Raw genomic sequence first — 14668 nt, forward strand, 5'->3', positions numbered from 1 at the left:
AATTTGCTAAAATTTTATAAATAACACTTGCATTAATGAGAGATAGTATTCTATTTTAAATTTTATTTTCTTGCAAAGACTCTGTCTTGTTTGGGATTAATATACCATGGCCTCAAAAAATAAAACAAAACAAGACAAAATTAGTTGGTCAGTTTTATCTCATCTAATTTTTGCAAAATTGGTATTATTTATTCTTTCAATGCTTGAAAGAATACACTTAACGATGACACCATTTGGTCTTGAATTTCTTTGCTGAAATGCTTTAAATTGCACATTAGATTTCTTTAATAAATATAGGACTGCTCGTGTTAACTATGACTTCTTATGTAAGCTTGGTAGTTTAAGTATTTCAAGAAATTTGTCTATTTTAAATAAGGTACAGGTTTCCTCCCACTATCTAAAAAGAGAGCATTCCTATGAAATCTTTCATAAGCTAAAGTGGCATAAAGTAAAGAATAGCTCCTTTTTTGCCAAAAATCACATTATAGGGGTGCCTGGGTGGCTCAGTCGGTTAAGCGTCCGACTTTGGCTCAGGTCATGATCTCATGGTCCGTGAGTTCGAGCCCGCATTGGGCTCTGTGCTGACAACTCAGAGCCTGGAGCCTGTTTCAGATTCTGTGTCTCCTTCTCTCTCTGACCCTCCCCTATTCATGCTCTGTCTCTGTCTCGAAAATAAATAAACATTAAAAAAATTTTTAAAAATCACATTATAGTACTTTCCTTTTATGAAAAACCTACATTAGTACATGAATGCCTTTTTTTTGGTAAAAGTGAAAATCCTCTTCAGATTTCTTTTGGTTAGTCAAATGGTTAATAATGTATAATAGACTTTAAACTAAAAATGGTTTAAAAAGACAAAGAAAGTCATTATATAATGATAAATGGGTCAGTTTGTCAAAAATATATAAAAATTATAAATATTTAAGCACTCAATATCAAAGCACCAAAATACATATAGCAAGAACTAATCGAACTAAAAGGAGAAATAAACAGCAAGACAATAGCTTTGGAGCTTTGATATCCTACTCTTAACAATGGATAGATCATCCACACAGAGAATCAATATGGAAATGGTGGATTTGAACAATATTATAGACCACTTGGACCTAACAGACATAAATAGAACATTCTGACAATAGCAGAATACACATTCTTCTCGGATGCACATGGAACATTTACTGGCATACCATTTTTTAGGCCACAAAACAAGTAAGAACTGGCAAGTTCAAGAAGACTGAAAACATACCAACAACCTTCTCTGACCACAATGGTATAAAACAAGAAATCAGTAATAGGAGGAAAACTGATGAATACAGAACAATTAAACAATACTGTCCTGAAAAGTCAAGGATCAAAGAAGAAATTAAAGGGAAAATAAAAAAATATCTTGATAAAAACAAAATGGAAACACAACACAAGAAAACTTATGGAATGTGGCAAAAGCACACATTCCTTCTCAGAAGGAAGTTCATAGCAATAAACAAGAAAGAACTCACATAACAATCTAACTTCATGCCTTGAGGAACTAAAAAAAGAACAACAAACTAAGCCCAAAGTTAGCAGAAGGAAGGAAACAATAAAGTTTAGACCATAGACAAATGAAACAGAGAACAGGAAAATAATAGAAAAGATTAACCAAACTGAGGGTTGCTTCTTTGAAAAGATAAACAGAATTGACAAAGCTTTAGCAAGATTAAATGAGGGAAAAAGAGAGAGAATCCATCAACAAAATTATAAATTAAAGAGAAGACATTACAACTGGAAACAGAAATAAAAAGAATCATAGAGGCTACTATGACAACTATAATCTAAAAAACTGGACAACCTAGAAGAAACAAATAAATTCTTAGAAACATATAACCTACCAAGGCTGAATCAGGAAGAAATATAAAATCTTAACAAAGTAATTACTAGTAAGGACATTGAATCAGTAATCAAATGAAGAAAACCCATAACCAGTTGACTTTACCGGTGAATTTTACCAAACATTTAAAGGTGAATTAATGATAATCCTTCCTATTCTCTTCCAAAAAATTGAAGAGGAGGGAATATTCCCAAACTCAGCATTACTGATATCAAAGCCAGAAATGAACACTACAACAAAAGAAGACTCTAGGACAATATTCCTGATGAAGATAGATGCAAACATTTTTAAGAAATACTAGCAAATTGAATTCAGCAGAACATTAAAAGGATCATCCATCATGGTCACATGGGATCTTTCCCTGGGATGCAGGCATGGTTCATGATATGCAAATTAATAGATGTAATACCACAAGTTAATAGATGAATGAAAGGTAAAAATCATATGATCATCTCAATAGATGAAAAAGTATTTGTCAAAATTTTATATCCATTCATGACAAAAAAAAAACCTCTTAACAAATTAGGTATATAGAGAAAGTACCTCAACATAATAAAGGCAATATATGACATACCCACAGCCAACATCATATGCAATGATGAAAGGTTGCTAGCTTCCCCCATAAGATCAGGAACAAGACAAGGGTGTCCACTTTCTCCACTCATATTCAACATAGTACTGGAAGCCCTAGCCACAGCAATCAGGCAAGAAAAAAATAGAAGACAGTCAGAATTGGAAAGGAACAAGTAAAATTATTTCTATTTGCAGATGACATGATTATATATACAGAAAATTCTGAAGGCTCTGCCAAAAAACTGTTTGTTCTATTTAACAAATTCAGTAAAGTTGGAGGATACAAAGTCAACATTAAAAAGTCAGTAGCATTTCCATGCACCAACAAAAAATTATCTGAAAAAGAAAATGATTCTATTTACAACAGCATCAAAACCAAAAAAAAATTGAAAACTTTTGGCATAAAAAATAGACACAGAGGGGTGCCCAGGGGGCTTAGTCAGTTAAGCGCCCAACTTCAGCTCAGGTCATGATCTCACGGTTTATGAGTTTGAGCCCCACATCATGCTTTCTGCTGTCAGTGCAGAGCCTGGTTCAGATCCTCTATCCTCCTCTCTCTCATCCCCCCAACCTCATTTTCTCTCCCCCCCCAAAAATAAATAAACATTAAAACATATTTTTAAAAAATAGACAAGAGACCCAATGGAAGAGAATAGAGAGTCCAGAAATAAACCCCTGCATATAAAGTCAACCAATATTTGAGAAGGAAGCCAAGAACACTCAGGGGGGAAATGATAGTCTCTTCAACAAATAGTGTTGGGAAAACTGGACAGCCACATGGAGAACAATGAAATTAGACACCTATCTTCCCACTCAAAAATTAACTCAAAATGGATTAAAGACTTAAAACAATACGAGACGCTGTGAAATTCCTGAAAGAAGACATAGACGAAAGCTCCTTGAGGTTTGTCTTGGCAGTGACTTTTTTGGATGTGACGCCAAAAGTACAAGCAACAAAAGCAAAAATCAATGAGTGGAACCACATGAAACTACAAAGCTCTTCACAGCAAAAGAAATAATCAACACAATGAAAAGGCAACCTACGGAATGGGAGGAAATATTTGTAAACCACCTGTCAGATAAGGGGTTAATAAGCATCCATATAAATATATGTAAAGAACTCATTCAACTCAATAACAAAAAAATAAGCAATTGAACTGAAACCATGGACATAGGAACTGAACAGACATTTTTCCAAAGAAGACATATAAATGGCCAGCAGGTACCTGAAAAGATTCTCAGCATCACTAATCATCAGGAAATGCAAATCAAAACCACAATGAGATATCATCTGTGACAATGGCTGTCATCAAGAAGACAAGAGGGGCATCTGGGTGGCTCAGTGGTTTAAGCGTCATCTCTGGATTTTTGGCTCAGGTCATAATCTCATGGTTCATCAGTTAGAGCTGCACATGGGGCACCATGCTGATGGCATGGAGCCTGTTTGGGATTCTCTCTCCCTCTATGTCCCTCCCCTGCTCATGTCCTCTCTCTCTCTCTCAAAATAAATAAATAAACAAACAAGAGATAACTAGCATTGGCCAAGATGTGGAGAAAAAGGGGAGCACTTGTGCACTGCTGGCAGAATGCAAAATGGTTCAGCTGCTATGGAAACTGTGGAGGTTCCTCAAAAAATTAAAAATAGAAACAACATATGATCCAGTAATCCCACTTCTGGGTGTATATCCAAAGGAAATGAAGAGACATCTCCACTCCCATGTTTATTGCAGCATTTTTCATAACAGCCAAGATACAGAAGTAACCTGCATGTCCATCAGCAGTAAACAGATAGAGAAACTGTGACATATATACATTGTATGTATAATACACATACATGGAATATTATTCGGTCATGAGAAAAATGAAAATCCTGCCATTTGTGGGGTGACGGGGTGGCTTAGTAGAGTCTCTGATTCTTGATTTTGGCTCAGGGCATAATCTCATGGTTCATGAGATTGAGCTCTGTGACAGGCTCTGCACTGGCAGGGTGGAACCTGCCTGGTATTCTCTGTCTCCCGCTGTCACTACCTCTTCCCTGCTTGAACTCTCTCTCTCTCTTTCTTTCTCAAAAATAAATAAAGATTAAAAAAAAAGAGAGAGAGAGAGAAAAAAAGAGAGAGAGAGAGAGGCGTCTGGGTGGCTCAGTCAGTTAAGCGTCTGACTTTCAGCTCAGGTCGTAATCTCACAATCTGTGAGTCTGAGCCCCATGTCAGGCTCTGTGCTGACAGCTCAGAGCCTGGAGCCTGCTTCAGATTCTGTGTCTCCCTCTCTCTCTGCCCTTCCCCTGCTCATGCTCTGTCTCTTTGTCTCTCTCAAAAATAAATGAACATTAAAAAAATGAAAAAATATAAATAAATAAATAAATAAATAAATGTGGGGATAAGCTTAGGAATACCCTGGGTTTCCACCAATGGGTTAACAAGGCATAAAGAAATACAAAGTCATAAAATGCTCACACTCGAGTTTGGGTAAACCAGATTGGCACTCCAAGTATAGGGGGGTGCAAAGACAGCCCAAGAATAGGGAGGCACAAAAGTGCCAGGAACAGGGAGATGCAAAGGCACCCCAAAATACATAGGGAGAGGCAAAGACCTGAAATAGAAACGGCGCAAAGGTGCCCAATACATAGGTATATGAAATAAACAAGTTTAGATGTTCAGGGTGGAAGCATCCTCAATTCAGTACTATGGCAGAAAAGCTGCTTTCACAGGAGGATAGGGCCAGGTTAGGTAAATGGGTGAATTGGACTATGGACCCTGTGCTGCAAGCGAAGCAGCCCAGAGCAGAGATGGTTAACAAAAGAAAAGGTGCCTTGGTAACCCTGAGGTTATTCCTCTGTCTCATCCCCTAGGCTAGCTAAGTTAAACAGACATGGCACCTCCTGTCTACCGTTAACAACCATCTACCCATCTGCCTGGTGCCCAGATTTTGTTTTATATTGACCCAAACCCCAAACACTGCATATCTTCAAAACCCCCCTTTTCCCTCACATCCCCAAACTAATGTTCTTAGTTACTTTATCTCTTTGTACACACCCATCACATGTGTAAGCCTTCTGATCTGAATAAATATGGGGCAAGGACCCTTATTCGGGGCTCTTGTCTTTTCCCGGACATTAGCCATCTTTTGCTTTAATCCTGCATCTGCTCTTTTGCTGGCCAAAAGAAAACTTTAGACTTAGAGTCTATGACAAACGAATGAATGAATGAATGAATAAGCTGAACTCATAAAAACAGAGACTATAATGGTGGTTACCAGGGGCTGAAGGCTGGGGTAAGTGAGGAGATGTTATTTAAGGGTACAAACTTAACAACTAGTAAGTATGTTTTGGAGATTTAAAGCACAGGTTAGTGATTATAGTCAGTTATACTGTATTACAAACTTCAAAGTTACTAAGAGACTAGATATTAACTGTTCTCACCACAAGAAAGATGATAATTGTATTACCTGATGGAAGTATTATCTAACACTATAGTGGCAATCATATCGCAACATACAAATGCATTGAATCAACTCACTGTACATCTTCAAATGAGGCATGTTAAATGTCAATTATTAAAAATAAATAACACATTAACAACAAACATGAAAATGATCAAAAGTAGCCAAAATAGAAGACATAAAAGTAAATAAAATATTTCTCAAAAAAGCTGATCTCACATATGAAAGTTTACAAATGAAAACATAAATGAATTCACACACATGTATCATTAAGCCATTGATCAGTAGGTAAATTAGCTTTAGATGATTTGGTTTTAGGTCATTTGATTCTTAGCCAAAGGCATGTTCTCATATTTTCAGTATTTTGTTTCTACATGGTGAGGCAGGATGAGAGGTTAGGAGGTCTCTGGAAACTATGCATATAATCTTTTGACAATAAATGGTTATCAAAGAAATAGTGTGCTCTTTATGTTTGATTTTTAACTCTTCTGATCTCACCATCCTTGTCACATGGAGCTGTTATACAAAGGATTAATAATAGAGGAGAAAATGTTAGTTTTCAGTGCGATCTAAGCCTACTTACCTTCCAGATACTATTAAGAATATCTTACATATGTGACACTAGTCTCTCCTTTCAGGAGTAACTTAAAAATACAGCTTCCTCTTTTTATTAATCTATTTTGAGAGAGACAGAGAGAGAGAGAGACAGAGAGACAGAGAGAGAGAGAGAGACAGAGAGAGAAAGCAAGAGAGAGAGAGAGAGTAGAATAGGGGCAGAGAGAGAAGGAGAATCCCAAGCAGGCTCTGCACTATCAGCACAGAGCCCAACACAGGAATTAAACCCACAAACCATGAGATCATGACCTGAGCTGAAGTCAAGAGTCAGAGGCGCAACCAACTGAGCCACCCAAGTACCCACTTCTTTTTTATTTTTAAATGATCCTTAGGCAATTCTCTTATCCTTATTGTGGAAAAGAGTGTACTGTAGACGAGTTCCCTTGCAAGTCAGACTACTTCTGGTAATAAAGACTTTATACTCATGTGACCTTCCTTTTGGCCCCCTTCAAAAGACAATTGGCCAGAGGGACCGACCTCTGGGGAGTTTGAGAGCCCATAGAAAAAGTAGAGGGTTAACCATCTGGTTTCCTACCATTAGGTTAATTTGTCACCAAATTTAGAGACTCCAGGGTTTGGAAATATTCCAATGGAAGCTGTTTTATTTTCTCACTTGTTAAGCTTCACTGACCACAAGGAACCTTAGTCCCCCAGAAGTAAATAAAAGGCCCTGTGTCCCACTATCCCTGATCATTCACCTTTCTGCCGGGCATTCTGCCATGAGACTCCATTCTCTTCTTTCTGTTCTCCTCCTCTTTGTGACTATAATACCAAAAGGTAAGATGGTGAATAACTGTTGGTATCTTAGGAGGTCTACTGGGATGCTCCATTATATTGTGGCCATTTTAACTCAGACCCTAATGCACAGCCTTAGGAATTCAGAAGCCCATCATGATCATCTCCTTTAGAACTGATGAAGCCAACACTACAAAGTAGAATGACGATTTCCATCAACAGAAAATGGGATCCAAGAGGTTCATGGTTAGAACGTGCAGCTCAAATAAAGATAGAGGTGAAGAAGCTATGACATGTGACTTAAGCCTTAGCAAACAAATCAAGTAGCCTTTACCAGGGTCCCAATCTCCATAAAGGAGAGTACAAATGACTGCTGGTTTAAACTTGGTTAATGAATGGAAGTGATGTGGAGTCTATTGGAGAAGTTAGGTCCCTAAGACAGAGCTCCACAAAAAAAAATGACTGCACCAAGTTATTAAAAACAAACAAACAAACAAACAAGCAAACAAACAAAAATAGGGAGCAGAGGAATTTGGAAAAAGCATAAACAGTGGAATAAAACATCAATGGCAAAATTTTAAGCATAAGGCAAAATATGAAGAAAGCATTTTAAGAATATGAATTATATCCTTAGAACCCATGATTCAGAAGTTTGAATATTAAAATGTAGAATCAAAGGAAAAGGGGGAATGTAGTCATCTTCAGTCTGGTTCAACCAGATCCTTGTAAGAACTGATAAAATTCCTTTGCCTACTGTTAATGACAGGATGTCCACAACTCTCAAAATTATGTCTGTGGTCATTGAACACAGATCAGGTCTGGATAACTCTCTTTATTTGTTGGTTCATCTCTAAGATTCTTTATAATCAACAATACTCATTTGTTTGACCTTCACCTACTCTGTGGATATGTTGGGATTCACCTGACATACAGCTGTCTCCAAATGAGGGAGTTTATGTAATTCTCATCTGGTTCTCAATTCTCTCAGAAGAAGACACAGCTTTAGGGAGACACACTTGTAGTGACATCTAATGTAAAATCTCACAATGATCATGGATTAAAATCAGAAGGCAATTTAATGGCTAATTCTTTAATTTTACAGATAACAGAATCTGTTTCCACATAAAGAATATGATTTTACTGAGGTCACACAGGCGGTGGCAACATGGCACCTAGAACCATCTTTAACCTGGGTCAGTGTTGTTTCCATCAATCTACAGGTTTGGATAGCCTATAAAATAGTAACCCTGATTTCTGTCAGGCTTTTTACCTCAAAATCTCCTCACTAAATACTGAGGAGCCTAATGAGATTCCTATGTTTCCTCTTTTGGAAGACATAATGTCTGTGAAACATCTTATTTTACTTACCTCCAAATTCTTTCCTTCAGTGTCTGAGGTAGGCGTGTCAAATGGGATAAATGTTGTGGCACTATTATTGGACTATTAATGGTAGTCTTTAGATTTTCCTGATCTGTGTTCCTTAAAATTTGATAAATGGCTATAAGTTCTCAGATAGCAGAAAGCATTTGGCACCAGAGAATTACGCCTGCATGGTTGATAAGTGAACAGGTTTTGCTCATGCTTGTTCTCCCCTACCTGAGCTAAATTCAGTTCATCATAAATCACTGTCTCCTCCCAAAGTCATAGCCTATGTTATGAGCTGGATCTTTTTTTTAAAAAGGTTAATGAGAGATAGATCTCCTTGAAGTAGAGTTTAGCCAAAACCTTCCATTCTAGTGGAAAAAGGGATATGGCAAGGGCGGGAAGCAAATTGAGAAAAAGCTTGTCCTAGACCAAAGGCAAGAAATAACTTATGGGAAAACAGGATTCCAGGAAATCTAGGCCTAACATTTAGAGTAGGTAAGAAAGTAATGACAAGACTGGAGACCCACAAATACAATAGTACATCCAAAAGCAAGGCAGTCATAGATACTACAGAGTCAAAAAAAAGTAGACCGCAGTCAACAGGTGTTAGAAGGAATAGGAGAGTGAAAATGTGTGTGGGGTCAAAGAATACCTTATTGCATTCAATGGTAACAAATATTTATTGAGCACCTCTTACTATACAAACACTGTGCATTTCAAAAACACAGGATATAGTGGGAAACAAAGGAAAGTTTCTTCCCATGATATAAAAGACAGATATTTGTCAAATGATTACACAAATTAATATATAATTATAAACGTTAATAAGGACAATAGAGACGAACAGAGTATTACAAGTGCCTATAACATGTGGTCATTGTCTTGTTTGCAATGTCAGAGACTGCCTTGAGGCATGCCCAAAGTAGAAAGAGAAGTGTTAGTTAAGCAGTCAACACCTCTGGTAAAGAAAGAAGCCAGTGCAATGTCCCTGATGTAGAAGAACACATAGCATGCCCAAGGAACCGCAAGAAGGCTGCTGTACGAGAGCCCTGGTTTATACTACAAAATGTGCCAGGCATTGCATGGAATTACGTGCAAGTGAAAGTTGGCACAAACACTAAGTTTGTAGGAGGGCATTTTAAGAACAAGGAAGGCAAGACAATCAGATGTTATACATGGGTAACAGAAATTACTGGTATCTAAATCACATGGGGGTTCACAATTTATGCACCCAGAGTGGGCTTATCTATGGGTTCTCAGCAGCCTGCAAGCCTGAAAAGTCCCTTGACAAACTTTTCCTTTGTTTCACCATTTCAATGTCCTGCCCTCAGTGTCTCTCTTCCTGGTTCCACTGCAGAAGGAGTTCTGAGTTAATAGCAGCTTCCCTCTTTTCTAATCTTGGGAGAATCCTCTTTTGAGGTAAACACAATGAATTAAGCCTGAGAAACCACCAGCAACTGTGTGAAAATAGAGAAAATGTATAAAAAACAATCATAAGGAATCAGAAAATCAAAATTCCTAACTTTTCCATCTTACACTTGCTGTGATCTAATGGTAAATAAGCCTACTCTAGCTCTATGGGGATTCTCTAGGTCATGATCTTCCTTGGACTTGAGAACTTGTACTGTCCCAAATTCTTCCATCCTTTGTGCCTCCATCTTTAATTTGAATAAGGCCCCTCTGGAGTCTTCCCAAAGCAAGTTCTTACTCGAGGCACCAAGATCTGCACTCCTTAAGGTAGGATTCTAAAGTGTAAGACAAATCTAGCAAAAGTGGTGAGGAAAGTGCATCACTGAAGGTGTGAGGGACTCAGAATTTACAGACAGAAACCATCGGGGCCAATGATAATAGATGTGGGTCTGGTTGAGAGGGCACACAACAGACCCTACTTCAACACTAATCTCAGTGATAAGCCTGGAGGACACTGTGCTAAGGGAAATAAAGCAAACAAGACAAATACTGCATGATTCCACTTATATGAGGTATCTAAAATAGTCCAGCTTCTAGAAATAGAGAGTAGAACAGTGGTTGCCAGAAACCAGGGGAAGGGAGAAGCATGGAGTTGCTTTCAGTGGGTGCAAAGTTTCAGCGATACAAGATGAATAAGTTCTGGAGACAAACGGTACACCACTGTGCCTGTCGTAACAACACTGCATTGTGCACTTACAAATTTAAGAGGGTAGGCCGTTAGGGTTCTTACCACAATTTGAAAAAAGGAAAGGTGAAGGATAGGAGGGTATTTGGAGTTGGGGGCAGAGGTGGGGGTGGAGTCGGGGGCAGAGTCAGCCTCCCCACAAACATGACAAGAATCCTTCAGAGGTATGCCTTTCAGGACATGTTCTTCCTGCAGATCACCTCTCCTTGTGTCTCCCAAATCACTTATGCCAAGCAGACGGATGAGACAAAGATTCCATAAGTCTGCAGAGGAGGGAGTAACTTTCAAATGGCCAGGTCTCTTGTGAACAGAGGATACTGAAGTTGCATGGGAAGGTCACGATACTTTACTTTTGCAGTTGAGCTGTTCTTAGCCACATTATGAAATAAGGCCTAGAACCCTCTTTTGGTCAAAGAAAAAGAATTTCTTTGTTAGTTGGCTAGATGTTGCCTCTTGGTACCAGTGGTTAATTGCCAAACTGTTTGATCAGTTTAATAATATCACATTCTTCAAAATCCTAATTTTGATCCCCACTGTGACCCTTGAGGATCTGGAATCTATTGGGTGTCTAAAATAGATCTCATAATCTTAGAAATTCAGTGAATACTAAATAACTTTTACTCACAAATTTTCTTTTGAGGAGAATTGAGTACTGAGGTCATGAAGAATTTTATTGATGGCATTTACAAACAAAAATCAAATTAAAAAAGTCACTGTCTTCATGAAGGAAATTTCTCCAAAGAAACTACATAATCCAAACAAGAAAATGTTGGGTTTGTCAACCTACAGTCCAATGAATGTTAAATAATCACTGCTTGAGCATATCTTCATATGACTCTGAAAAAGAATCCATGACATCCTATAAAAGAATATATACATATTTTATATATATGTATGTAAATTACACACACACACACACATACACACACACATATTCTTGAGAGTAGGGACATAAAGAGGTTAGAATGACATAACTGTTAAATTGATTCATTAGCCCCCTGAGAATTAAGAAAATTATAGAATTCTTCTTATACTGACTCTGGAGAATAACATAATATATTTTTTTAAACGTTTATTTATTTTTGAGACAGAGAGAGACAGAGCATGAACGGGGGAAGGGCAGAGAGAGAGGGAGACACAGAACCGGAAACAGGCTCCAGGCTCTGAGCTATCAACCCAGAGCCCGACGCGGGGCTTGAACTCACGGACCGTGAGATCGCGACCTGAGCCGAAGTCGGACGCTCAACCGACTGAGCCACCCAGGTGCCCCAAGAATAACATAATATTTAACCAGCACGTTGGACAGGAGCAGAAGAAAGCTTGAACTCTATTTTACCTACAGAAAAGAAAACTACCCATCTATTTCTTAATGGATAAAGTTCCAGGAAGAGCCCACCCCATTGAAACCCTGTCCCCCATCACCAGAAGAAAGAGAACAGCTAATGACTCAATGTGTTTTCAGGCTGAGAAAATCATGTCCTTTTTGAGGTTAGAAGTACGTTCCATTCTGTGGTCTTTTCTTTTAGTGCAATTATGAGTTTTCCCCATTTCATCCATGGAAATTTATGTTGTAATACCATATGAATACCATATCTACATTTTCTTTACTCAACAGCAATTATTAAACATGTATCTCTCCTCTCACTACATGTGATATAACCATCTGAACATATTAATATCATATAAATTCTGAAATCTACTAGATCATTCTCCTCTATTGCCCTATTGTTCCAATAAGTGAAAATAAGTGTCGATATCTAGGGAGAAATTCCCTTCTTTATGAGCCAGGTAATTTACTATTATCTTCTTGACTTGAAGTAGTGCCTAGCAACAAATGTATGTCAGTCATTGCTGGAAGGGAGACTATAACTCTTTGGTTTCCTGTTCAGATGACACTTTCTGAAGTTAAGCTTCATGTTTAGTGGAGGGCACATCACTGGGAGGATGAATTGCTCTGATCCTTTTGATTCAAGCAAGAGGCATCTGCCAAGAAGAGAGACCAATACTACCCTACACCACACACTATGTCGGGAAGTTGAACTTTCCAGCATAATGGGTGCCAAGACTACCCTACTGCTCCTCACTGTGGCCTTCCCCATTCCAAGAACTCTAGACTTTAGCTTCTTTAGAAGACCTGAAAATGTCCCTACAGGTGACATTAAGCACACGAATAAATTTATTGCGGGAGAGACTAGTAGCCATCTATAGGACTGATGCACAGCTGAGCACAAGCCTTTGCTCAGTGTAGATGAGGCAGCCAAGCCAGTGCCTCGCACAGCTACCTGGTGGGAACTTAGGTTCTCTCCCTGAAAGACAGACACTTCATCCTCCAGAACTGGCAAAGCAGGCACAGCGCTACAAGATTTTGCCCAACTCCCCAGCCTGAGGACAGGATGTGTCACGAGCTGGCACCAGACAGGATCCTGTGGCAAAGGTACAACTGTCTCACACAGGTTCTGAAAATTCAGTTGTGTTGGTTTATTTGGCTATTATCTTTCTTCAGAATGGAGAAACCAAAAAGGAGGTAAAACTCTTAGTTAAGAGGTAGAAGTGAGGCAGCAAAGGAGCCAGTTAAGGTTAATATGTTACAGGTTGGTAAAGACAACATGTGGGTTGACAGGATGGTTCAGGGACTAGTGACTATTAATGAACATGAACGGTGTGTCTTTTATGTAACATCCACCAGGTGCACAGGGGAAAGAAGGAACCCTAGTTGTGCCTGAAAGGCTACAGGAAGGATCTAAGACTAAAGGAAGTTACTCTCTTGAAGCACGTACTTAGTCACATACTTCTCAGTGGCCAACTGAATTAGGAAAACATATATTTAAGGAAAAATACATTTCAGCTTTCGAGAGAAATTCTCTTCATGTATCTACAGATAAGGGGCACTGAGCAACGTAGAAAATGTGTTTCTTCCATAGCTCTGTAGTGGGGGAATTAGGGAAGGTGGATGCTGTAGGACTGGTAAACTCTCTATAAAAGGCGCTGGAGGTGAGAACACATTCCAGAGGACAGGGATGTTGTAAGCCTGGATGGGGTGGTCAGCACAGATGTGGAGATTGAGAGATGCATACTTCCTCTGAAATCGTACTTTTAGTGAAGATATTATTGGCATTGGGGCAGGACAATTCATGAGGTGGGAAATCCAATTGCCTTGTACTTGACCCACTAAATACCAAGGATGCCTTCCTAGTCATGGTGACACCAACAAATGGATCCATCTCAAAATGCACTGCCCCCTATGAGGACAACTCTCTCAAGCTTCTAGAAATCAGCCTACCCACACCAGGATATGTATAGCCCTGCACTTGAAGCCCTCCTCCCCCCAAAGGACACTACGCTTTTGCCGAAGGGCCTGGGCTTTTCCTATAGGTAATATCATCTCTTCTATCCTCAGGCCGTCCTCTGTAAATGTATTGCTTTATGTGGAACACGATAATTTGATGGTGGTTTAATCTGATGCTGATTTAATGATATCCAATCTCTTTCTGTGCAGCAAGGCCTGGCATGATCTCGGGGAAGAAACAGTGTGTTCTTCTGAAAGGGGTGTGCAGAGATGGAGGGTGCACCTCCACAAATGATACCATTGATGAATGCAATGATGAGAAAAAGTGTTGTAGAAAGTGGTGGATATTATATCCCTACGCAACACCGGCTCCCAAAGCAAAATCTCCTTAGTACGAACAAACTGTAAGCCCTTCGAACTCCAGAACACAGGGATGAGTTTTGTAGCTCCCTATTTAACCTGCTTGTTTATCTCCCTTGACTGGAAGTAAATGTCCTAAATCCACATGTACTCCTTCCTGGGGAACTTCTTCTTGATGTACATGCAAGCCTCTCAGGAGCTATAAGACCAAACTTCATGATAGAGGAATCTCATACCCCAAAGCTATTTATAGAACATTTCTTAAGAATGATAA

The 14668-nt window shown here is 38.8% G+C and overlaps 1 protein-coding gene across 1 annotated transcript; it reads left to right on the forward strand.

Annotated features, from left to right (window-relative positions):
- The first annotated feature begins 7212 nt into the window (after positions 1 to 7212).
- Positions 7213 to 14426, forward strand: LOC131506052 (beta-defensin 130B-like). The gene is made up of 2 exons (XM_058719689.1): positions 7213 to 7270; positions 14245 to 14426. The coding sequence occupies exons 1-2, from the start codon at positions 7213 to 7215 to the stop codon at positions 14424 to 14426; spliced, it is 240 nt and encodes a 79-aa protein (XP_058575672.1).
- The last annotated feature ends 242 nt before the right edge of the window (positions 14427 to 14668 follow it).

This window comes from Neofelis nebulosa, chromosome 3, assembly GCF_028018385.1.
Source record: "Neofelis nebulosa isolate mNeoNeb1 chromosome 3, mNeoNeb1.pri, whole genome shotgun sequence".
NCBI lineage: Eukaryota > Metazoa > Chordata > Mammalia > Carnivora > Felidae > Neofelis > Neofelis nebulosa.